The sequence below is a fragment of the Hoplias malabaricus genome, chromosome 13, assembly GCF_029633855.1.
Source record: "Hoplias malabaricus isolate fHopMal1 chromosome 13, fHopMal1.hap1, whole genome shotgun sequence".
NCBI lineage: Eukaryota > Metazoa > Chordata > Actinopteri > Characiformes > Erythrinidae > Hoplias > Hoplias malabaricus.
The window spans coordinates 6,361,526-6,384,861 of record NC_089812.1 but is presented as its reverse complement, the minus strand read 5'-3'; the positions used below and the strand labels follow the sequence as shown (position 1 = coordinate 6,384,861).

At 42.3% G+C, this 23,336-nt stretch overlaps 1 protein-coding gene across 1 annotated transcript in view; it reads left to right on the top strand.

The window, feature by feature from the left end:
* The first annotated feature begins 769 nt into the window (after nucleotides 1-769).
* The window catches only part of LOC136665196 (amine sulfotransferase-like), a 38,925-nt gene continuing 16,358 nt past the window's right edge, over nucleotides 770-23,336 (top strand). The window contains exons 1-4 of the mRNA XM_066642788.1: nucleotides 770-784; nucleotides 1,397-1,523; nucleotides 2,312-2,406; nucleotides 2,503-2,674. Coding sequence (XP_066498885.1) covers nucleotides 770-784; nucleotides 1,397-1,523; nucleotides 2,312-2,406; nucleotides 2,503-2,674 — 409 coding nt within the window. The remainder of the gene's footprint in view (nucleotides 785-1,396; nucleotides 1,524-2,311; nucleotides 2,407-2,502; nucleotides 2,675-23,336) is intronic.

Below are 23,336 nucleotides of genomic sequence, written 5' to 3'. Positions count from 1 at the left end.
GGTCACTGGGGGAGTTTGAGGCTCTGCTTGTGCGTGTTGCTCCTCTCATGAAAAAAGTTATATTTCCTTTAATTGCCGCACTTTAGTAGTCAACGTGTTGCTTCTTCTTTCAGCTTTTGTGTTCTGCTAAGAACGAGACTAGCTGTTCAACCACCGCTTCCTGCTCATTGGTTGGTCTGCAAACATAACAACGGTGATCTTATTGGTCGGCCTGATATTAAAAAAGAACATAGACCAGGATCTAACATTGAAGTCGGTGTGAATAATCCTTTAGAAGTTGGTTGAAGTTTTTGCTACTCACCATCCATTTAAAGACTAAGCTCCAGCTATATGAAAGTGTCAAACAAATAAATACAGTGGAATTTGAGTTCCTAACTTGTGTTCATTGATGGTCAGAAATAACATGTTTTTTCTTACTAACTCAAGGAATAAGATTTAAAAGACCGTCACCCCCCACCCAACGGTGTTCGGAAAATCTAATAGGCATCTTGAATGTGACGTAGATGGTGGACATCAACTCTGGAAGTCGCCCTTAATTTAATGCAAAATGACGAAAAGGTGTGTTGATTTTGGCTGCAATAATTCAATGTACACAATGTACACAATGTGCACAAATGGCCCAAAGAACCCAAAATATCCAGAAAATGGACTAAATTTGTCAACTTTAAACGGGCACTCCGTTATCTGTAGTGCTCATTTCACTGGCGGTTTTCCAACAATATGGGCATGTCAGGAAACCAATGAAAGGTGTTCAAGAGCCTTTGTATACATGGAGGTAAACAGGGTAAGTACACTTACTTCGCCTGTTTTAGTTGATGTTAGTTAATGTTAGCTTGACTTGCTAAACTATACTTGCTATTATACTAGGCTACGTAGTTACATTATAGAGGTTTATATGAATTCGAGTTCGACTTCAATCACATTTACAAGAATAACGGTACCTCTAAATTTGAGTTTAGCTTATTGCTAGGCTAGTGTCATGAATAAAGTTAGCTATTTAGCTAGCTAGATACTGTCATAACAGTCAGTCATAACAGTGTTTTACAGCGGTGTTGTTCAGCTGTTGTCCACCAGTGACACCAAGGTTGCGTTCAAGAATTTCCGTAGCGAGCTCAGTTTTTCAGTAACTAAATGTCAGTAACTAAAATAATGTGACATATTCATGGAGGTCCATTAAGTGGTGCTTAGCCTTTAAACCCAAAACACATTCAGTGATATTAAGGCCTGAGTTTTGAGTTCCATACCATGTTACCCACATCTTTTCAGACCCATGGTGTTGGACTTCTCATAGTGGAAGGACGTACACTCTCAGTCTCTCAGTGTCTGCTTAGGCCTTTCACAGCTGTACGAAGTGAATTATATTACTTCTCTGTTCTTGTCTGCTGTTGAATAACAGATTGTGTACGTGGCCCGGAATCCTAAAGACGTGGCTGTGTCTTATTTCCATTTCTGTCGAGCATTGACCCAGCTGGAAACACCCAGGAGCTTCCAGGAGTTTCTGCAGGAGTTCATTGCTGGAGATGGTGAGGATGAGCTTAAGTGTTTCTTTGTAGTTACAGCGCTGCAGTGACAATGATGGTGGTGTTAATGTGCGTTGTGCTGGCTTGTGTGGATCAGACACAGCAGTTATATTTTACATTTTACATTTATGCATTTGGCAGACGCTTTTATCCAAAGTGACTTACAAAAGAGGATCTAACATTTGAACTACAGCACAAATTATACAAAATACCTTACATTAAGTGCAATATGCCAGGAAGTAATAAGTGCATTAAAGAAAGACATTCAGTGCAAAAGATACTCTCGGAAGAGCTGGGTTTTCAAGGATTTCTTGAATGCGGAGAGGGTTTCTGTTGCTCTGATAGTGCTTGGGAGCTCGTTCCACCAGCGTGGTACCAGAGATGAGAATAGCCTCAATTGCTGCTGGAGTTTTTAAACCCCTGAGAGTCACTGTGAGAATAGTCCATCAACAAAAAACATCCAGCTGACAGCATCCTGTGCCCACTAATGAAGGACTAGAGGACGACGAACACATGCTGTCCACCGACAGATGAGCTACCGTCTCTGACTTTAGGTCTACAAGGTGGAGCAATGAAGTAGGAGTGGCTAATAGAGTGGACAGTGTTTAAGAACTCAAGCAGCAACTGCTGTGTCTGATCCACTCGCACTAACACAACACACAATAACAAATCCCCAAAACGTCAGTGTCACTGCAGCTCTGAGAATGATCCACCACCCAAATCAAACCTGCTGTGTGTGTGTGTGTGTGTGTGGTGTGTGTGTGTGTGTGTGTGTGTATGTGTGTCTGCAGTGGGAGGTTCTTCATGGTTTGATCACATTCGAGACTGGCACACACACAGAAACGACTTCAACATCCTGTTCCTCACGTACGAAGACATGGTCACGGTAAGACTAGCAGTACGCTGAATGTCCAAAAGTTTGTGGACACCCTTTATAATGACATATATTTCATGATGGTGTCCCTCCATAACCTTTCCTCAGGATCTGAAGACAGCAGTAGAGAAGATGTCGCGTTTTCTCGGCCGAGATCTGGATGCAGAAGCTGTTTCTCGAGTGGTGGAGAAATCCACCTTTAAAAACATGAAGAAAGACCCCAAAGCCAACTATGAGTTTCTCCCGGAGGATGTTATCCAGGGAAAGTTCATGCGCAAAGGTCAGGATCCAGAAATCATACTTTGGGATGCTTCATTAATCAGAACAGTACACTTCCAGCAGTGTCCTATCCCAAAAAACAGTCACAAATTTCATCCAACTGCGCAGACATTAGCACGACTATCAAAAAAAAAAGTGTCCAGATTTAATATTATTTTTCAGAGAAAGACTATATTATTATCAATTAATTATTCTGTTGATTAATAATCTGGATCATGTTAAAACATGTACTTGTAAAATTTATTGTAAAGGTTTTGCCTTATTTTTTGACAATTTTCATGAAGGTAAATGAAGAAAAATTACCTGGACCCATTAACTCCTCTTTAAATTTAAAGTGGTTTTCTCCTTTTTCTGCAATGTTGCTATTGTGGTGATATTCAGGTTTTATCCAGAAAACAAAGGGAGATTTACATTTCTGCAGATTTTAGCTGAACTTACATAATAATGTAATAGACCTGAAGTACGAGTGATGTATTTACTGATGTATTTGGTGTGTGTGTGTGTGTGTAGGTACAGTGGGAGACTGGAAAAACACCTTCACTGTGGCTCAGAGTGAGATGTTTGATGAGATTTATCAGGAGAAGATGAAGGATCTTCCGCTCAAGTTTATCTGGGACATGGAATGATCTCTCAGATGTTTAAAATAAAAACAATTTGGTGTCTTTTATTAATTCACTTCTTTTTCTTTTATAAAATTCAGAGAAATTGGTCTATGGTGTGAATATATTAATGTAACAGGCAGACACATGTGTTACGTTCCAGGTACAGCCTTAAAAATAAAGGAGCTACAAAAGATTCTTCGAGCGATGCCCTGTAGATGTCAGGCTTGGTAAACAAGAGAGACACTCACGGGTGTTTAGAAGGAAGAGATTTAGTTCAAAGATATGCAAAGCACACCGTAAAGAGAAGGCAGACACAGCAAAAGGGACAATCCAAGGAATAGTGAGGTACAGGCTGAGGTCAAAAACACAATGTACTAAACAATAGCAGTCCGGATACAAAAACACAGAGTCAAGAAGAACGTAAGGTAGGGTCATACACGGTTTGGCTTTCATTAATAAGGTTCGCTCGGTATGTAACAGAAAGGTTAGCAATACTTCGCAAATAGTAAATGCAACAGCCTGGGTTTATACAGTCAGTGAGTGATTATGATTAAAACAGAACAGCTGTGAGTTAAAACTCAAGTGACCCGGAGCGCACGAGAGAGTTCCTATTGGTTGGTGGAGTGATGTGACCATCAGTTCAACCATGGGAAGTGAAGTCCTCAGAGTCATTCACAGACTCAAGTGGTACTGCCTCCTGAACTGAGGGAGGAAGCGAGACGTCCGCAGAGACAGGTGTGACAGTACCCCCCCCCCCCCCCCAAGGAGTCCGGTGCTGTCGGAGGACGAGGTCGACCAGGACGACTCGCACTGGAACAAGCAGGTAAGCCCCCTGAACCACCTGAGTCAAGAAGGTGTTGAACGGAAGAACTCCTCCCAGGACGACCCCCAGAACGTTGAGCAGTAGGAACCCTGCCCGTGCCAAGTGGTTGAGACCTGGGGCGTCCTCTAGGACGAGGGGCTGGTTTGGATGGAGATGGTGGAACTCCAACACCAAGGCAGGATCCAGGACATCATGGGCAGGAACCCAACTCCTCTCCTCCAGACCATAACCCTCCCAGTCTACCAGGTATTGCAGTTGACCACACCTCCTCCTGGAGTCCAGCAACCCACATTCCTGGTACACTGGGACTCCATCTACAACCACCGGAGACGGAGGTGCCTTGCCTGGTATCACCTCGTCCAAAGGACCTGGAACCACAGGCTTTAGAAGGGATACATGAAAAGACAGTGAAACTTTATACTGTTTGGGTAGATCCAACTTATACGTAACAGCATTAATCCTTTCCATAACCTTAAATGGGCCGATATATTTAGGAGTCAATTTCTTACAACCCCCTTCAGATCTGAAGTCCCGCGTTGAAAGCCAGACCTGATCTTCAGGCTGATAGAGTGGAGTATCATTTTTATAGCGATCAGCAAAGTCCTTATATCTGTTTAGTACCCTTTCAATGTGTTGGTGAGTAGATTCCCAGACCTCTTCACTCCTTTTCATCCAGCTGGGACTTCGGTAGTCACTGCTGTCCAGGGCATGATAGGAGGTTGATAACCCAAAATACATTCAAATGGAGTGATACCCGTTGTTGAATTTACTAGGGAATTCTGTGCCATTTCAGCCCAGGGGAGAAAACGAGCTCACTCTAACTGTTTCTTGTGGCAATATAATCTAAGGAATTTACCCAGTTCCTGGTTCACTCTTTCACATTGTCCATTGGACTGAGGATGATAACCAGAGGTTAAACTTCCATTGACCCTCAGATGTTCAAAGAATGCTGCCCACACCTGGGAAGTAAATTGTGGACCTCGGTCTGATACAATGTCTTCAGGGATTCCAAACAGTCTAAACACATAATTGAACAGGGCTTCTGCAGTTTCAAATGCTGTAGGTATCTGAGAAAATGGAATAAATCTCACAGCTCTTGAGAATCTATCTACCACCATTAACACAGTGGTGAATTGCTGTGAAGGAGGTAAATCAGTGACAAAATCAACTACTATATGAGACCATGGGCGGTTAGGACTAGGTAATGGAAGCAATTTTCCAGCAGGCAAAGTCTTTGGGGTCTTGCATTGTGCGCAGACTGCACAAGACGCAACAACACGATGAATATCCGCTGACATGTTTTCCCACCTATATCTAGCTTTTACCAATTCTTGAGTACGTGTCTCACCTGGGTGACCAGAGGTAAGTGAAGAATGAGCCCAAGTGATTAAATAGTCTCTGAATTCAGTAGGGACATTTTTCTTGTTGACGGGGCACTGAGAGTGAATGCTCAGGGATTCTAAAGCCTTATCAATTTTATCATCTACTTCCCATCTAACCGCAGCCACTACCACCCTGGGTGACAGTATCTCCTCCGTTTGCTACTCCATGCCCTCTTCAGTAACAAACTGTCTAGACAAAGTATCAGCTTTAGTGTTATGTGAACCCGGGCGGTATGTAATGTTAAATTGAAAACGCGAAAAGAAAAGTGACCAACGAGCTTGACAGGGGGATTGAGTCTTTTAAGTAAGTATTCTAGATTTTTATGATCAGTTAAAACTAGGAATGGATGTAGTGCCCCTTCCAACCAGTGACGCCACTCCTCGAGAGCCAATTTAATGGCTAATAATTCCCTGTCCCCTATACCATAGTTTCTTTCTGTAGAAGTTAATTTGTGGGAATAAAAGGCTACGGGATGTAGTTTCTTAGTAAGATCTGAATGGTGGGAGAGAACCGCTCCAATACCTACATCGGAAGCATCTACTTCCACAACGAAAGGCATTTCCGGATTAGGGTGATGTAGAATTGGTGCTTTAGTAAAAGCCTATTTAAGTCTTTGGAACGCAACGTCAACTGAACTGTTCCACTGGAGTTTTCTAGGGGACCCTTTAAGTAGTGAAGTCAAAGGAGCAGCTAGTGTGCTATAATCTCTAATAAAGCGGCGGTAGAAATTAGCGAACCCCAAAAATCGTTGAAGACCCTTTATAGTAGTGGGAACTGGCCAGTTAATAACAGCGTCCACTTTGTTGACGTCCATAACTACCCCTTGACTACTAATTATATATCCCAAGAAAGAGATTCTTGGTACATGGAACTCACATTTCTCTGCTTTTATATATAATTGATTGTCTAACAATTTATGGAGAACTTGACGAACCTGTTGAACACGAGTTTTAAGGTCTGGTGAATAAATTAAAATATCATCTAAATATGCAAAATTTTCCCAGCATATCTCTCAGTACATCATTGATAAAAGACTGGAAGACAGAAGGCGCTATTGCCAAACCAAAAGGCATCACTAGATATTCATAATGTCCATTACTAGTTGAAAAAGCGGTCTTCCATTCATCTCCCTCCTTGATTCTTATCAAATTATAAGCACTACAGAGGTCTAATTTAGTAAAAACCTTTGCTCCCCTAATCTGTTCCAAGCCTTCAGGCACTAAAGGTAATGGGTATGGATATCTTTTGGTTATATAATCCCGCTGATACTGGTGAAGTGGAAGGACGAATGAAACCCTGTTGTAACGCTTCCTTTATGTACTCTTCCATTGCTTGGTTTTCGGTTTGTGTGAGAGGATAAATCTGAGCCTTAGGAAGATTAGCTCCCTCTATGAGGTCAATAGTACAATCATAGGAACGATGTGGAGGAAGTGACATGGCCTTTAACTTGCTGAATACTTCAATAATATATCTATACTCATGAGGAATGTCGCATCTTGTTCTAATATCCGGGCTCTCAATAGATGTTGAATGAATATTAATTTGTGGTCTTAACAGACAATGTTTGAAACAGTGTGGAGACCAAGACAACACCTCCCTTTCCGACCAAGAGATAACTGGATTATGTTTCATTAACCATGGCAACCCCAAAATAACTGGATAGTCTGAAGAGTCTATAACAAATAAACTGATTTTTTCCTTGTGCAGAGCGCTGGTCTCTAATAAACCAGGAGCAGTCATTTGAGAAACCAAACCAGTTCCTAGGGGGTCTCCATCAATAGCTGATAGTTGTAGGGATCTTTCCAGAGACAAAACAGGAATTTTCAACTCCTTCACCACAGCCACAGTTATGAAGTTTCCTTCTGCTCCCGAATCAATCAAGGCTGAAAACATAGGAGAACAAGCCTGAGAGCAGTGAATAGTCACTGGAAGAGTGAAGGACCTCGAAACAAGCCCCTTTGTGATTGTACTCACCAAATTAGCCTGTGGAGGCGTCTCGCGCTTTCCAGGGTTAGGTGCCTGATATTTGCCTGGACGAGCCGGACACTGACGTAGAACGTGATCAGCTGCGCCGCAATACATGCATAAACCTTTGTGTTGACGGTGAAGCCTTTCTTCTGGTGTCAGACGCGACGAATCACATTGCATGGGAGTAGGGTACTCGGATGCCTGATGAGTGAAAAAAGCAGGTGCTGGACACGCCCTGTTGTAATGTTGCCGCAGGATAGGAATGTGGAGGCCCTGGGATGTCTTTCCAATATTGCGAGGTTTACGAGTACTTAAAAGATGGTCGAGACGAATAGCCAAGTCGAATAATCCCTCCAATGTGAGATTTTCGTCCCTACAAGCTAACTCCGACTGGATGTCCCCGTTAAGTCCGTTGCGAAACACAATGAGTAACGCGGGTTCATTCCAGCCGCTACCAGCAGCGAGAATACGGAACTCTAATACATAATGCGCCACGGATCTGCTGCCTTGACGAATTTTAGCGATTAGTTCGCCATTAGATCTCCCCTCATTAGGACGATCAAAAACAGTTTTAAAGTCTTTTTCAAATCTATCGTAAGAGAGACTCTGTACATTAGGCCAAATGGCCGTAGCCCAATCAAGGGCTTTACCAGTCAACCGAGATACTAAAAATGATATACGAGCGAAATCAGAGCATGGAGGGGAGCTATTAAAATATAACGAGCACTGCAACAAAAACCCCTTACATTTGTCCATAGAACCATCATATTTCTCCGGTTTACTCATGCTATAGGGAGATGATGGAACAGAGGAAGGTATAACTTCATTCGAGGTTGATGGAGGTTCGAGCAAAGGGGCAGGAGGTAGCTGGTGAACAAGACCTTTTAAATGTTCAGAAATAACCTCCATTTGCTCTTGTTGCTGGCTCTGTTGTTGCCTCAATAGAGTTACAGACTCCGATAATTGCTGCAATATAGAGTGATGTTCTCCTAACAACTGTCCTTGGTTACCGATAGGAGTTGTTAAGTCACCAGAACCCGCGGTCTGCATTTTAAAGGCGAAGTATTCTGTCAGGCTTGGTAAACAAGAGAGACGCTCGCGGGTGTTTAGCAGGAAGAGATTTACTTCAAAGATGTGCAAAGCACACCGTAAAGAGAAGGCAGACACAGCAAAAGGGACAATCCAAAGAATAGTGAGGTACAGGCTGAGTTCAAAAACACAATGTACTAAACAATAGCAGTCCGGATACAAAAACACAGAGTCAAGAAGAACATAAGGTAGGGTCATACACGGTTTGGCTTTCATTAATAAGGTTCGCTCGGTATGTAACAGAAAGGTTAGCAATACTTCGCAAATAGTAAATGCAACAGCCTGGGTTTATATAGTAAGTGAGTGATTATGATTAAAACAGAACAGCTGTGAGTTAAAACTCAGGTGACCCGGAGCGCACGAGAGAGTTCCTATTGGTTGGTGGAGTCATGTGACCATCAGTTGAACCATGGGAAGTGAAGTCCTCGGAGTCATTCACAGACTCAAGTGGTACTGCGTCCTGAACTGAGGGAGGAAGCGAGACGTCCACAGAGACAGGCGTGACAGTAGAAGAACTACATTTGGTTCCATAAAACTTAAAAATTTTTTTAAACCTTTTAAAGGTTCTTCACACTTACACATCTCTTAAACAAACATGGTTCTATGGCACTGCTCAAATAACCCTTGGTGGCACCTTTATTTTAAGAATTTTAGTTTCTGTTCATCATGGAGCAATCAACAGAAAAATGCACTCCCAGATACAACATTAGTCTTAAGGTCCAACTGTCCAACTTTCTCATGGAAATAGGTCATATCTGTATTTCTGTTTGATATATTTAAGAAAAAATAGAATAAAACTTAAGGAAAGCACTGAAGATATTCCTCTCATTTGCGGCCCTCATTACCTTTACGCTCTACCTATTTCTTCCCCTATTTCTGAGACTGTATGACGTGAAATTATCGATGTTTGTAATAATTATTTACATTGCTTCCATTCTTCCACACGTACATCAGCTCTTTTAGAGCAGTACTAATAATGGCCAGCAGGAGTCAGTACACAACTGCAAGTTACTTCCTATTTCCAGTGTTTCTCATCTCGGTAGATTTGAAAATGAGCCAGCAGTCCTCCATCACTGCTGGACTTTAAAGGTTCTTTATGAAGTGGCCAGTGAGTGAAAGTACAAGGTAGGTGTTTCCAATAAAATGGCCAGTGGGTAGAAGTGCTAGGTAAGGATTACTAACAAAGTGGCCAGTGAATGGCCATGAAACCTTGGGGTTTCTAATAAAGTTGACAGTGAATAAAGCTTGTTTCTCATAGTGACTAGTGAGAAGTGATACAAGGTAGGTGTTTCTAATAAACCGGACAGTGACTGGAGATACAAGGTATGTGTTTCTAATAAAGGTGACAGTGACTGGAGATACAATGTATGTGTTTCTAATAAAGTGGACAGTGACTGGAGATACAAGGTAGGTGTTTCTAATAAAGTGGACAGTGACTGGAGATACAAGGTAGGGGTTTCTAATAAAGGTGACAGTGACTGGAAATACAAGGTAGGTGTTTCTAATAAAGTGGACAGTGATTGGAGATACAAGGTAGGTATTTCTAATGAAGTGGACAGTGACTGGAGATACAAGGTAGGGGTTTCTAATAAAGTGGACAGTGACTGGAGATACAAGGTAGGTGTGTCTAATAAAGGTGGCAGTGACTGGAGGCACAAGTTAGGTGTTTCTAATAAAATGGACCATGACTGGAGATACAAGGCAGGGGTTTCTAATAAAGTGGACAGTGACTAGAGATACAAGGTAGGTGTTTCTAATAAAGTGGACAGTGACTGGAGATAAAAGGTAGGTGTTTCTAATAAAGTGGACAGTGACTGGAGATACAAGGTAAAGGTTTCTAATAAAGGTGACAGTGACTGGAGATACAAGGTAGGTGTTTCTAATAAAGTGGCGAGTGACTGGAGATACAAGGTAGGTGTTTGTAATAAAGTGGACAGTGACTAGAGTTACAAGGTGTGTGTTTCTAATAAAGTGGACAGTGACTAGAAATACAAGGTAGGTTTTTCTAATAAAGTTGACAGTGACTTAAGATTCAAGGTATGTGTTTCTAATTAAGTGGACAGTGACTAGAGATAAAAGGTAGGTGTTTCTAATAAAGTGGACAGTAACTGGAGATACAAGGTAGGTGTTTCTAATAAAGTGGACAGTGACTGGAGATACAAGGTAGGGATTTCTAATAAAGTGGCCAATAGAATGAGAGGTAAATTTATCTCTTGATATGACCTCAGTAAATTGGAATTAATTCCCAAGCTGACTCTGAGCTCGATGGCCAGGTGACTGGACGTTGAGAGCAACTGCGCAGAGATCTGACCTGGGAAACTTCCTCAGATATTATCGTGTTTTCTTGCAGAAGTGGAGCAATGGAATATTCATGACCCTGAGAAGGACTGTGTCTCAAGGCTGTGTGGAATAAGTATTTTTCTCTTGTTTCTTGAAGATGCAGTGTAAATCCAGACTCAGTTGCTGGAATATTTAGGAGGCTTTAGTTTTGTATACGGTCTCCTACACATTTTTAGCCGGTACTTAGTTTCACAGCTCGGATCTCCGCTTGTGGGGCATCGTTAAAAACCTCATGACGCTCTGCTTGAGTTTTATTTACACTACTTCACTGCAAGATGGAGTCTTACACTGTTGCAACTGCAGCAGAATAAATGTGAACACATACGGTCACACAGAAGGCATTACTAGATGCCTCCATGGGCTTTATCTCCAGACCTGGTGATGGGATTCTAGCAATCAAAATAATATAACTCAGCTATAGAACCCACTAATGATTGTATGTTATTGGTACTACACATTTAGTAGGACATGTGGTAGCTTTAAATGGAAAATATATAGAAGATGCATGGTGTGGTTGGGTATTGTAATGAATAACACTTCTGCCATCCAAACTCCAGATTAGTGTTCATGCTACACCAATCCATGTGTCAGCAGTACATGTTTTCAAAACAAGCTTGGACCTTTGGTGCCTGTAATCTCTCCAATTCCAGTACTTATCAGAGAGAGAAAGAACATCGAGTTCAGGTCAATCTACAGCACATAAAATGTGAGACAGATATTCTGTGGCAAAGTGCACAAGTTACTAAGTCAGCTCTTCCAAATATCAGATATCTCACAAACAAATCACACTAAATTAATGATTTTATTAAAGCACATAGACTTGATTTTATACTTTTAACTGAGACTTGGCTAAATGAATGTAGTGCTGCAACTGTTTTATTGGAGTCGGCTCCTCCAGATTTTCATTTTTTAAATGCATCTCATGCCATTAGAAAAGGTGGAGGTCTAGCTGCTCTGTTCCATGATTCTTTTCAGTGCAAGCAGTTATCATTTGGTGACTTCACAACATTTGAGAATCTCTGTGTAGTTCTGAAAATGACACCACAGATTTTACTAGTAACTGTCTACAGGCCTCCGAAGTACAGTGCTAATTTAATTGATGAATTTACTTTGACCATTTTATTATTGCTGGTGACTTTAACATACATATCAACACTGTTTTGCTAAGGAGCTGCACGCCATATTGGACTCTTTTGGCGTTTCACAGCATGTTACAGGGAGTACACATTGTCATGGTCACACGCTGGATATTGTTATCTCAAAGAGTCTCAACATATCAGTGACTGTGAAGGACGTCGCGTTGTCAGATCACTACTGTGTGTTTTTTGATATGTGGGCCTCACCAGTCATCAGAGACAGAAGGGTTTGTGTCAAGAAAAGGATTATAAAGGACTGCACAGCTACACTTTTCATGAGTACAATGTGCACTACACCATGTGAATGATCCAACTCTGTTGATGATCTGCTGAATAGTTTTAATACAAACATTGTCAGTGATATGGATGAGACTGCGCCAGCTAAAATGAAGGCTATGTCTTGCAAACAGAAAGCACCATGGAGAAATGCTTCTGTTGTTCAAATCCAAAAGAGGGAGTGTCGCAAGGCAAAATGCATATGGCGTAAAACGCCGGCGTCTTCATATTCACAAAGAAATCCAAGAAGATAAGCTACGTGAATACAACACAACAGAATATGCAAAACACAACAATCCTATTTCTCTAGCATCAACAACAATAACACTAACAACAGCAAAATCCTCTTCACCGTGTTCGACAGACTTACTAACTCACCCACACCAGTGGCCCCTGAATTAGTATCAACTGAGAGATGTAATGAGTTTGCATTCTTTTTTAACACTAAAATCCAGAATATCAGACAAGCGATTAGTACATCTATATCCAACAATGAGTCTGTACCCTCTCCATCACCTCATAAAAACTCCTTAGTTAAAATGTCAGAGTTCAGTACTGTTGATAATAAAATTTTAATCGACACAGTTAATCATCTCAGATCATCCACTTGTAGTCTTGACACACTACCAACCAATTTTTTAAAGAGTGTGTTTCACACTATAGCACCAGACATACTCCACATTGTAAACACCTCACTCATGTCGGGGGGTCCTTCCTAGCTCACTAAAAACTGCAGTTGTAAAGCCTCTTCTAAAAAAGAAAAAATTAGAATCATCTCTGATAAGTAACTACAGGCCAATTTCTAATTTACATTTCATTGGCAAAATCATTGAGAAAATAGTTTTCAGGTAAATCACTAGTTTCTTGTCCATTAACAGTAGCCTAGACAAATTCCAGTCCGGGTTCCGGTCTAATCACAGCACTGAGACTGCTCTAATCAAGGTAATTAATGACATCCGCTTAAATACAGAGGCTGGAAAGGTATCTCTTCTATTACTTCTTGACCTTAGTGCTGCCTTTGATACCATTGACCATAAGATTCTTATAGATAGACTCGCAAACTGGGTTGGACTCTCAGGAACAGTCCTGAAGTGGTTCATTTCTTACCTGGAAGGCAGGAACTACTTTGTAGAAATACAAAATAATATTTCAGAGAACATGCCAGTAACCTGTGGTGTCCCCTATGGCTCTATTCTTGGTTCACTTTTATTTAATTTATATACGCTTCCTCTTGGCCAGATTCTACTGGACTTATGGGCTGTCCTATCACAGCTATGCAGATGATACTCAGATTTACATCGCCCTGTCCCCAAACGACTCTGGCCCAGTTGACTCATTAAGCAAGTGCCTTGAACACATCAAAAACTGGATGGGACACAAATTTCTGCAGCTGAATAAAGATAAAACTGCAATTATACTATTTGGGAACAGCACAAGAGACAAAGACTGGCTACGTATCTGGACTCGAGGGCCCTCAAATCTAAAGAACTGGCTCGCAACCTTGGTGTATTAATTGACTCAGATCTCAGTTTTAGTAGTCATATTAAAGCGGTTACTAGATCAGCATTTTACCTTATCTTAAGAACATCAGTAAGATTAGAGATTTTCTGACTAAACCAGACCTGGATAAACTTATCCATGCCTTTATTTCTAGCATTGATTACTGTAATGGTCTCTTAACTGGACTTCCAAAAAAGACCATTAAACAGATTCAGTTCTCACTAGGAGCAAAAGAAGAGATCATATCACCCCCATCCTCAAATCCTTACACTGGATACCAGTCTGTTACAGAATAGACTTTAAGGTGTTATTACTGGTCTATAAATGTCTAAATAGGTTAGGACCAGCATATTTATCAGATCTGCTACAGAGATATTAGCAGAGCAGAGCTCACAGATCTTTAGGAAATAGTCAGTTAGTCCTGCCTCAGGTCAAAACTAAACATGGAGAGGCAGCGTTTAGCTCCTATGCCACTTTTAAATGGAACCAGCTGTCTGAGAATATTAGCCCCAACTTTAGACACTTTTAAATCAAGACTTAAAACACTCCTGTTTGAGCAGGCTTACAGCTCAGTTTAAAATACTCTGCACTTTTCTGTAACGGCATTGTATTTCTTTTATTCCTTTTCATTTATTGTCATTTTAAATTGTTTTAATCATTTTCCTCTTTTTATGTAATTGTCTTATTGGAAATTTATGATTTTATTCTGGCTTTTAATTTAATTGTTTCTTTTTCTGTAAAGCACTTTGAATTGCTTCTGTATGAAAGGTGCTCTATAAATAAACTTGCCTTGCCTTGCCTTGTGGGGCAAAATAATTTGTTTCTATAGTCTCATAAATGTAATACATAGCACAAGTGAAATAAGACTATTACTGAAGCTTGTATATGATCAGTGTATGAATAATTCACACAGATTCACAAACAGAGAAACAGTTTTCCATTACATCCTAGGATGAAAATGATAATATGGCTAACAGTTTATTGTAGTCTTTTTCTCGACATTACGCCACACAATATAAACTTTACCCATTGATGCAAGGAGTCAGTGGGCTTCTGACTGTAGTGAGACTCTCTCCAGCTCAGGGAGAGGAGCTGTGTATAAATGTATCAATTTTTCCCAAACTAAAGAAGTCAGGTTTATGGAGGGCACCAAATGACTGGTAGCTACCTCCGCTCAGTTGAAGAGAGACTGGAGAGTTGAGTTTTCAGTCTGAAGTTGGTGTTTGGTGCTGTGTGTTTGTTCTGTTATTAAAATAAATTTATGGCTAACAAAGAGCCATGTTGTCCTCACCTCATTCAACCCCTCATTCTCAGCAGCTTTAAAAACTACCCACTTCTTTTCACATCATCACGTTAAACCCAAGGCAAAGTGGAAAAGGCTGTAATGATTATAGATGAACTGTGTAACGCTCCAGTCACAATATAAAACTATCATCAACCAGCGTTAGGTTCTTTCAACATCCCATGTAAGTGTTTTCCCCAAGTTTTCTTAATGGTATACTTCACCAAGGCTACAGATGCAAAAGTAATGTCCCTTTTTATAAATCAAAACAAGAAACCCAAAGATTAGTAAAAGAATAGACCACTTTACTTATTACAATTTTATTACAAATATTTACAATTTACTTATTTTGATATTAATAATATCAAATAAACTAAATTGGTATCAAAAACAATAGAATTTGTACAGAAATTGCATAAATGTTTTGAGTCCCTTGATTAATAACTTTAAAGTATTCCCCCTTCCTTAAACTCTAAGGGCCCTTAAGATATTCCAACTTAGAAGTAACCCAAAACAAACGTTGCAGGCCTGAGCGTTGCTGGGGTGCGTTGTGGTCAACAAACTAAAAAAAACACTGACCGCTTCACTCAAAGAGCCAACAAATAAACTCAAAGGCAGTACCTGAAATAGATGATCAGAACCTGAGGTCCACTCTCTCTGCGAGTTAAGTCAACCACTTATCCCGGAGGCCTCACTCTATTTGGAACTCGACGGACACTTTAGTCTTGTAGTCCTCTGCTGCACTTCCCTCCGAAACACCAAAGTCCTGGTCCGGCTCATAACCAGCCGCACCTTTGACAGTCAATTAAGCGTCCTGCTCATAAATACGACGGTTTACCTAGCACAGTTCAACCATTCTGCCGTGCTGAACGTATCTTCGGTAGAGCATACAGTGCCGCTGCCCAGTTATAACTAGCCTAGCCAGCTAGCAGCCTCGGCGCAAACCCTTTGAGCAACGAAAAAAAAACAACCCGCCTAGCGAGCGAGTAAAACGCTCCGTAATACTAAAATCTGATAAGGGATATCTAGTCGACTTCCCAACAGACGGTTTTAAACACCTACTAAAAGCACTTGAGCTAAAAGCTTCTTCACAGCAGGAGCTCTAAACCGATTCTGCCCCTCGTTTTTCTCCTCCACCCAAATGCCCAGAGGACTCCTCCCCACAATTGATATACGTAGGTTGGCTTAATGACTATCAACTTGTTTTTTTCACACAAACACTCAAATAAGTAACTGTTTCTATTACATTGTAAACCAACACATAACTATATTACTGCTCAGGTATTTATTCTTTGTTCTGCTTCTTACAATTATTTATGTAGATATATTTATTTATTTATTTTTCTCGAGCTACACTCTCCCCCTTGCGAACTGTCTGAATGTCCTCATCAGACCCATAATGGCTATCTCAAATCAAACTAGTACCTATATTCTTGTCTAGGTCTTTTCCCCCTTTGTGTGGCCTATTTGAATAACAACTCCTCTGTGTACTATAGTCAGTGGTTGGTCCCTAGATATTCCCAGTTCATCATAAGTAAGTCTAGCCACTGGCTTGACTTTCCTCTTAGGACCTACTGGTTCTTGTATCTGATCTTCCTCCAAATCAGAGACTGTATCTGATGAACACCTAATCTGACCATCCCCTTCAGTTGAAAATTCGACAGCAGGGGAGTCCTGTTCCAGCTGGAAGGGTCTATCCATCCAGCTGTTATTATCCTCACATGATGGCGTCCTCTCTCGGGTAGGCATTTCAACTCTGGTATCCCCTGAAAACTGTCTGCCTCACATCAACTGTTCAAGATGGGACCCATAGAACTGGCATGTTGATCCATACTCTACTTCTGACGATGAAATCTCATTATCTTGGTCTGACTGCTCTCTGCAGTCAGAGGGTTTTGGAGTCCGTAGCCTCCGTCTACTAACCAACTGGAATTCATTTTCATTCTTTTTTGGTAGTCTCACTAATTGTCCCATGGGTAAGAGATGATCTCTGTGGATGGTTTTCAATCCCTTTTTTTCTCCCTCTGGTCTTATCCGGTAAACCGGTAGATGGGGCAACTTCTCAACCATCTCATAAGGTACAGGACTCCAACGGCTCTGTAGCTTATGCTTGCCCCTAAGTCCAAGATTCCGTAATAGAACTCTGTCTCCAACACCCAGAGACTGAAACCTCACTCTTTGGTCATAGAGCCTCTTGTTTCTAGCATGGTTCTTATTGGCGGTCTCTGAGGCTAACTTATAGGCTTTCTCCAGGTCTTCCTTCAGTCTGGAAACATATTGATAATGTGTGATCTGGCAGCTACTCTCCACCTGCGTCCCAAAGCATAAATCCACTGGGAGTCTCGCTTCCCTCCCAAACATCAAATAATAGGGGGAATACCCTGTGGCATCACATTTAGTGCTGTTATAGGCATGGACAAGATACCCGATTTGCTGACTCCATTCACGTTTTTTATCTGGGTCTAAAGTAGCCAACATGGCAAGCAAGGTTCGATTGAACCTCTCGGGTTGCGGGTCGCCTTGGGGGTGGTAAGGGGTTGTTCTCGACTTCCGTACTCCCATGCAAGTCAAGAGTTCTTTAATCAGTTTACTTTCAAAATCTCGACCCTGATCTGAATGTATGCGGGCAGGTAACCCGCAGTGCAAGAAAAACTTGTCAACCAGGACCTTGGCTACTGTGAGAGCTTTCTGATTTTTTGTAGGAAAAGCTTGTGCGTAACGAGTAAAATGATCAGTCACAACCAACACATTGGCAAATCCCCTGGAATTGGGCTCCATACTCAAGAAGTCTATACAAACCAAGTCCATAGGCCCTGAACTTTCTATGTGATGCAAAGGAGCTGCTCATGGACTAGAACTCTTACAGGTGATGCACACACCACAATTTCCAATGTACATCTCCAGACATCTTAGGCCAATAGAACCTAGCTCTCAGTAACGCCAAAGTACGCTCTACCCCCAAGTGACCTGAACAATCATGTACAGACTTCAAAACAGACTCTCTGTACTTCATTGGAAGCACCAACTGCTGCATGTCCCCTCCTGTATATTTTTTAGCAACTCGGAGAAGAAGGCCATCCTTAATTATTAGTCTCTCCCGCTCCCGCTTCAGCCGTATAATCTCTGCCTTTAGGTTACCACCTACTTCTGGCCAGGTACCATTCCTTACGGCTTGGTAAGCTATTCCAATGGCAACATCCTCCTTCTGGGCTTTCACTAAGTCAGCCTAGCTCAGCTGTTCCAATGGACCCATTTCTAGGTTAGTAGGAAAGGCATACACCTCAGGAATGCAATCTGGGGAGGCCCCCAACTGATCTACATACCGGACAGGGTCCTCCGGTTTCCCTTCTGGAAGAACTCTTTGACACACTGACTTCACCGCAGGGGATGGTATGCTTTCCCAATCGCCGGCTCTGTTCTCTGAGTTCACTCGCCTAGACAACAAATCAGCGTCAATGTTGTGTTTGCCGGGACGATACTGAATATTAAAATCATATGTGGCCAAAGCTGCCAGCCACCGATGGCCTGTGGCATTCAACTTAGCTGATGACAGCACATATGTGAGTGGGTTGTTGTCTGTCTGGACGGTAAACTTGGCCCCATAGAGATAATCATGAAACTTGTCCACGGCCGCCCATTTGAGGGACAGAAACTCCAGCTGGTGGATATGATAATTGTGCTCAGAAGCACTTAGCTTCCTGCTAGCAAAGGCCTTCTGGGTATTCCTGATATAATACTGCTCCCAGCCCGCTTAAACTCGCGTCCACATGCAACACATAGGGCTTTTCAGGATCAGCGAAGGCTAAAACAGGGGCGTTGGTCAAACACTTTATTATATGCTGAAAAGCCTTGGTACAGGACTGGTCCCACCGTTCCCCAAACGTATCTGACTCTTTGTGGTAGGATTGGGTTTTCTCCCGGTGTGGCGTCCGGTCATGTTGAGTTGGAGGATATCCCTTTGTGAGGTCAGTCAAAGGCCTTACAATCAAGGAATAATTTGCAATAAACCTTCTGTAATACCCACAGAACCCTAAAAAGGATCGTAGGCTTTTCAGGTTAGTGGGTTGAGGCCATGTAGTGACTACCTCTACTTTGGCTGGATCAGTAGCTATGCCTTGAGCTGAGATAATATGTCCTACATACTTTACCCTTGGTTGGCAGAATTGACACTTGTCCAAAGAAATTTTCAGCCCAGCCTCTTCCAACCTATCCAAGACTTTCAGAAGTCTCGCCTCATGCTCTTCCAGTGACCTCCCAAAGACTATGATGTCATCAAGGTAAACAAGAACTTGCAAAAGGTTCATGTCCCCTACAGCTTTCTCCATTAGTCTCTGGAAGGTTGCCGGGGCTCCTGTAATGCCCTGAGGTAGTCTTTCAAACTGATAGAATCCCAAAGGACAAATAAAAGCTGTCTTCTCTTTGTCAGCTTCTGCCATAGCTATCTGGTAATAGCCACTCCGCAAGTCAAGCACGGAAAACCATTTACTTCCAGCAAGGCAGTCAAGTGCCTCATCTATACATGGTGTGGTATATTGGTCAGGGATGGTCCGACTATTAAGAGTGCGATAGTCAATACACATCCGCACAGCACCATTCTTTTTGCGGGCAATTACAATAGGCAAAGCATAGGGACTGTGGGATTCTTTAATGATCCCAGCTGCCAGAAGTTCTTGGAGATGCCGCCTCACATCTTCGATGTCTGCAGGTGCAATGCGTCTGGACCGTTCCCTAAAAGGTCTTGAATCTGAGAGCCGAATAGTATGCTCCGTTCCCTTCGCTAACCCCACATCCCACTCACGGAGTGAAAACACATTAGCCCTCTTTGACAACTTGGCACGCAGCCTCTCTTTCCACTCTTCCGGTATTGGAGAATCACCAAAACTAATAAGGGTTGGATCTATTGCTGACCTTTCTTGTTGCACTTTCATTGGTGTGGCCACTGAATCTGAGGGACACAAGTGACCCACGACCGTTCCTTCAGGTAAGGCAATATCTTTACAAGAGACATTCTGGAACCTCACATTGAAGTGATGAACATCTATAGCGTAGCTTGGTACTACCAAGGGTTGCAAAAACAATCCTGATGGAAGGGGATCAGTGGCAGAAACTTCCAGTAACAGTATGTCCTTGCTTGATGGTACTTTCCACTCCACTGAACAACTAGCACTGTTACTACTAGCAGCTTTAATCTCCAGTGGGCCTGGCCCTGACCACTTTACCTGACCTGCCACGTCATCTGGATCTTTTTTAGTTAACTTGTCCCTATCCCTGTGCAGGCTACATGTAGGTTCAGTAGTCTTAATCTTCCAGAGGTGAGCCAAGTCTCCTCCTTCTGACCCTTCGCATAACTGGGCCAAGCGATCAAACAAACTAGCATTAGTTCCGATAATAACTGGGGTCTGATCTGGACTCTTGGGCCCAGGACAAATGAGAGCCAGAACTGAAATGGTCTGAGTAGCTCCTAAAATCTTCTCTGGGAACTCTATCTCAACCACTACATAACCCTTGTATGGGTAACTAGTTTCACTCAGGCCCCATACATCTAGGCCAGACACCTTATTGTGATTTTCAGGAAGGGTGCATTTAGTTGCTATATGCCCGTTCTCCCCACAACGATAGCAAAAGTAGTCCTCTGGATCTCTGGGGAATTTCTTTGGGGTGGGAGAGGAACTTCCAGCAGCCTCGATAGCTGCTACTTGGGCCAGAGTATCACTCTCTACTGCTTTCCTGGTGGTTAATTTCTGCTGCAACCGTTTTACTTGTTTCCGCAGTGCAGTCACCTCCTGCTCAGGTCCCGTCTGTGCCACCGGAGCCTTGAGGACAGCTGCAAACCTTTTTCTATCACTGTTAATGTCCGGGGTAGCTTCACACAGAGCCCACAAAACTGGGACTTCAGCTCCTTGAGTTCACTCTTTAAAGCTAAAACCTCCAGCTGCTTACTGTCTACCTGCTCTTTGGCCTGAATTCTGTGTGCAGATGCACTTAGCCTGGCCCGGGATGTTTCGTATTCTTCCTCAGCACGATTCTCACTCAACAGTGTGAGAAAAGTTGGTGGGTTATTCTTCCGCTCTCTGAGTCGGAGCTGAACCAGCATTAAATCAGAAGCTACTGCCCCTCTGAGTAACTGCTCAAGCCGTACACGATCCATGTCCTCCACGGAAAGGCCTCCCCGTTGTACCACTTTAACCAAAACTTGCTCCAGTCTCCTTAGGAAATCTGACAGCTTCTCATCTGCATACTGTTGTAACAGGCGTAGAGCAAAGTATAAGTCATCCCCTGACTCCGCTGTTCCAAAAGCATTCTCAAGAGCCTCAATATATTTCTCTGAGCTGGCTTCTGGTTCACTAATACGCACAGCCCTCACCACTTCTAAAGCAGGTCCCTTCAAGCTTTCCAGTATTCTCCGCCTCTTTTCTCGGTCAGAGCAGCCGCTTTCCTCCACCATCAGAGAAGCCTGTTCAAGCCAGCTCTCAAACTGTTCCTCTCCTACGGGTGTAGGGGAAACACCTGAATAGGTTCGCAGTCGTCTGTACCCACCACTTTCTGAAGTAGGTTTCATGGTTTTATCTAAGAGTTCTCCCACTGCCCGAATAATTGATTCAGGAGAATCACTTCTTGACTGTGAGGTAGGAAACATAGTCTGTAAATCTTCCATGGTTTTCCCCTCAGACAGCAATAGCTCCTTCAACTTACTGGCAAAATCACCTGCTAGAAGGGACTCCTCTAACGTATGGATTACCTGCCATGTCTCAAGCCCATATAAAGAAGGGACTTCCTCTGGAACCCGAGTAGGGTCTATGTTCTCTCTGCACTCACACAACACTATTAGTTTTTTCAGATGTGAATGAAACGTTTTGCCCCTTATACGAACCCGTCCTAAACACTTGATAGTCTGCACTGTTTGCTCAATTTGATGAATGCTAAGCTCTTCTGGAACACCTACCAATAATAAAGCATGTTTTTCTTCTAATGCCTCCCCACGGCACCAGTTTTTGAGATCTTCTTTAAGTTCTACACAAACAGAGGGTTCCATTTTGTGTACCGATTTGATATCTTATATCTTTTAAATGTAATCGATTACTTTACTCTAAAAAAAAAACCCTATTAAAGACAATATTCTGTTTTCTAATACCTGCTTTACCACAAATTGAATTTGTATCCTCTTAAACTACAGCAAAACAATTACAAAGAAAACTTCACTAGTTGGAAACCTAATGGGATCCCAGCGGTGCCTCCATTTATGTAACGCTCCAGTCACAATATAAAACTATCATCAACCAGCGTTAGGTTCTTTCAACATCCCATGTAAGTGTTTTCCCCAAGTTTTCTTAATGGTATACTTCACCAAGGCTACAGATGCAAAAGTAATGTCCCTTTTTATAAATCAAAACAAGAAACCCAAAGATTAGTAAAATAATAGACCACTTTACTTAATTAATAATATCAAATAAACTAAATTGGTATCAAAAACAATAGAATTCGTACAGAAATTGCATAAATGTTTTGAGTCCCTTGGTTAATAACTTTAAAGTATTCCCCCTTCCTTAAACTCTAAGGGCCCAAAACAAACGTTGCAGGCCTGAGCGTTGCTGGGGTGCGTTGTGGTCAACAAACTAAAAAAAACACTGACCGCTTCACTCAAAGAGCCAACAAATAAACTCAAAGCAGTACCTGAAATAGATGATCAGAACCTGAGGTCCACTCTCTCTGCGAGTTAAGTCAACCACTTATCCCGGAGGCCTCACTCTATTTGGAACTCGACGGACACTTTAGTCTTGTAGTCCTCTGCTGCACTTCCCTCCGAAACACCAAAGTCCTGGCCCGGCTCATAACCAGCCGCACCTTTGACAGTCAATTAAGCGTCCTGCACATAAATACGACGGTTTACCTAGCACAGTTCAACCATTCTGCCGTGCTGAACGTATCTTCGGTAGAGCATACAGTGCCGCTGCCCAGTTATAACTAGCCTAGCCAGCTAGCAGCCTCGGCGCAAACCCTTTGAGCAACGAAAAAAAAACAACCCGCCTAGCGAGCGAGTAAAACGCTCCGTAATACTAAAATCTGATAAGGGATAGGGATCTGATAGGGGTTGTCATCATTACACGACCAATGAGAGGCACACTCTCCGCTCTGGAGCCATGGGCTGTGTCTGAAACAGAAGCTTCGCTGTCTTGATTTCTAACAATGGAGTGATTTAGAAGGCAGCGTTTTGAAATGAAGGTATTTGTAGCTGAGTCGCATTACAGACTGCTTCACTCGCCATA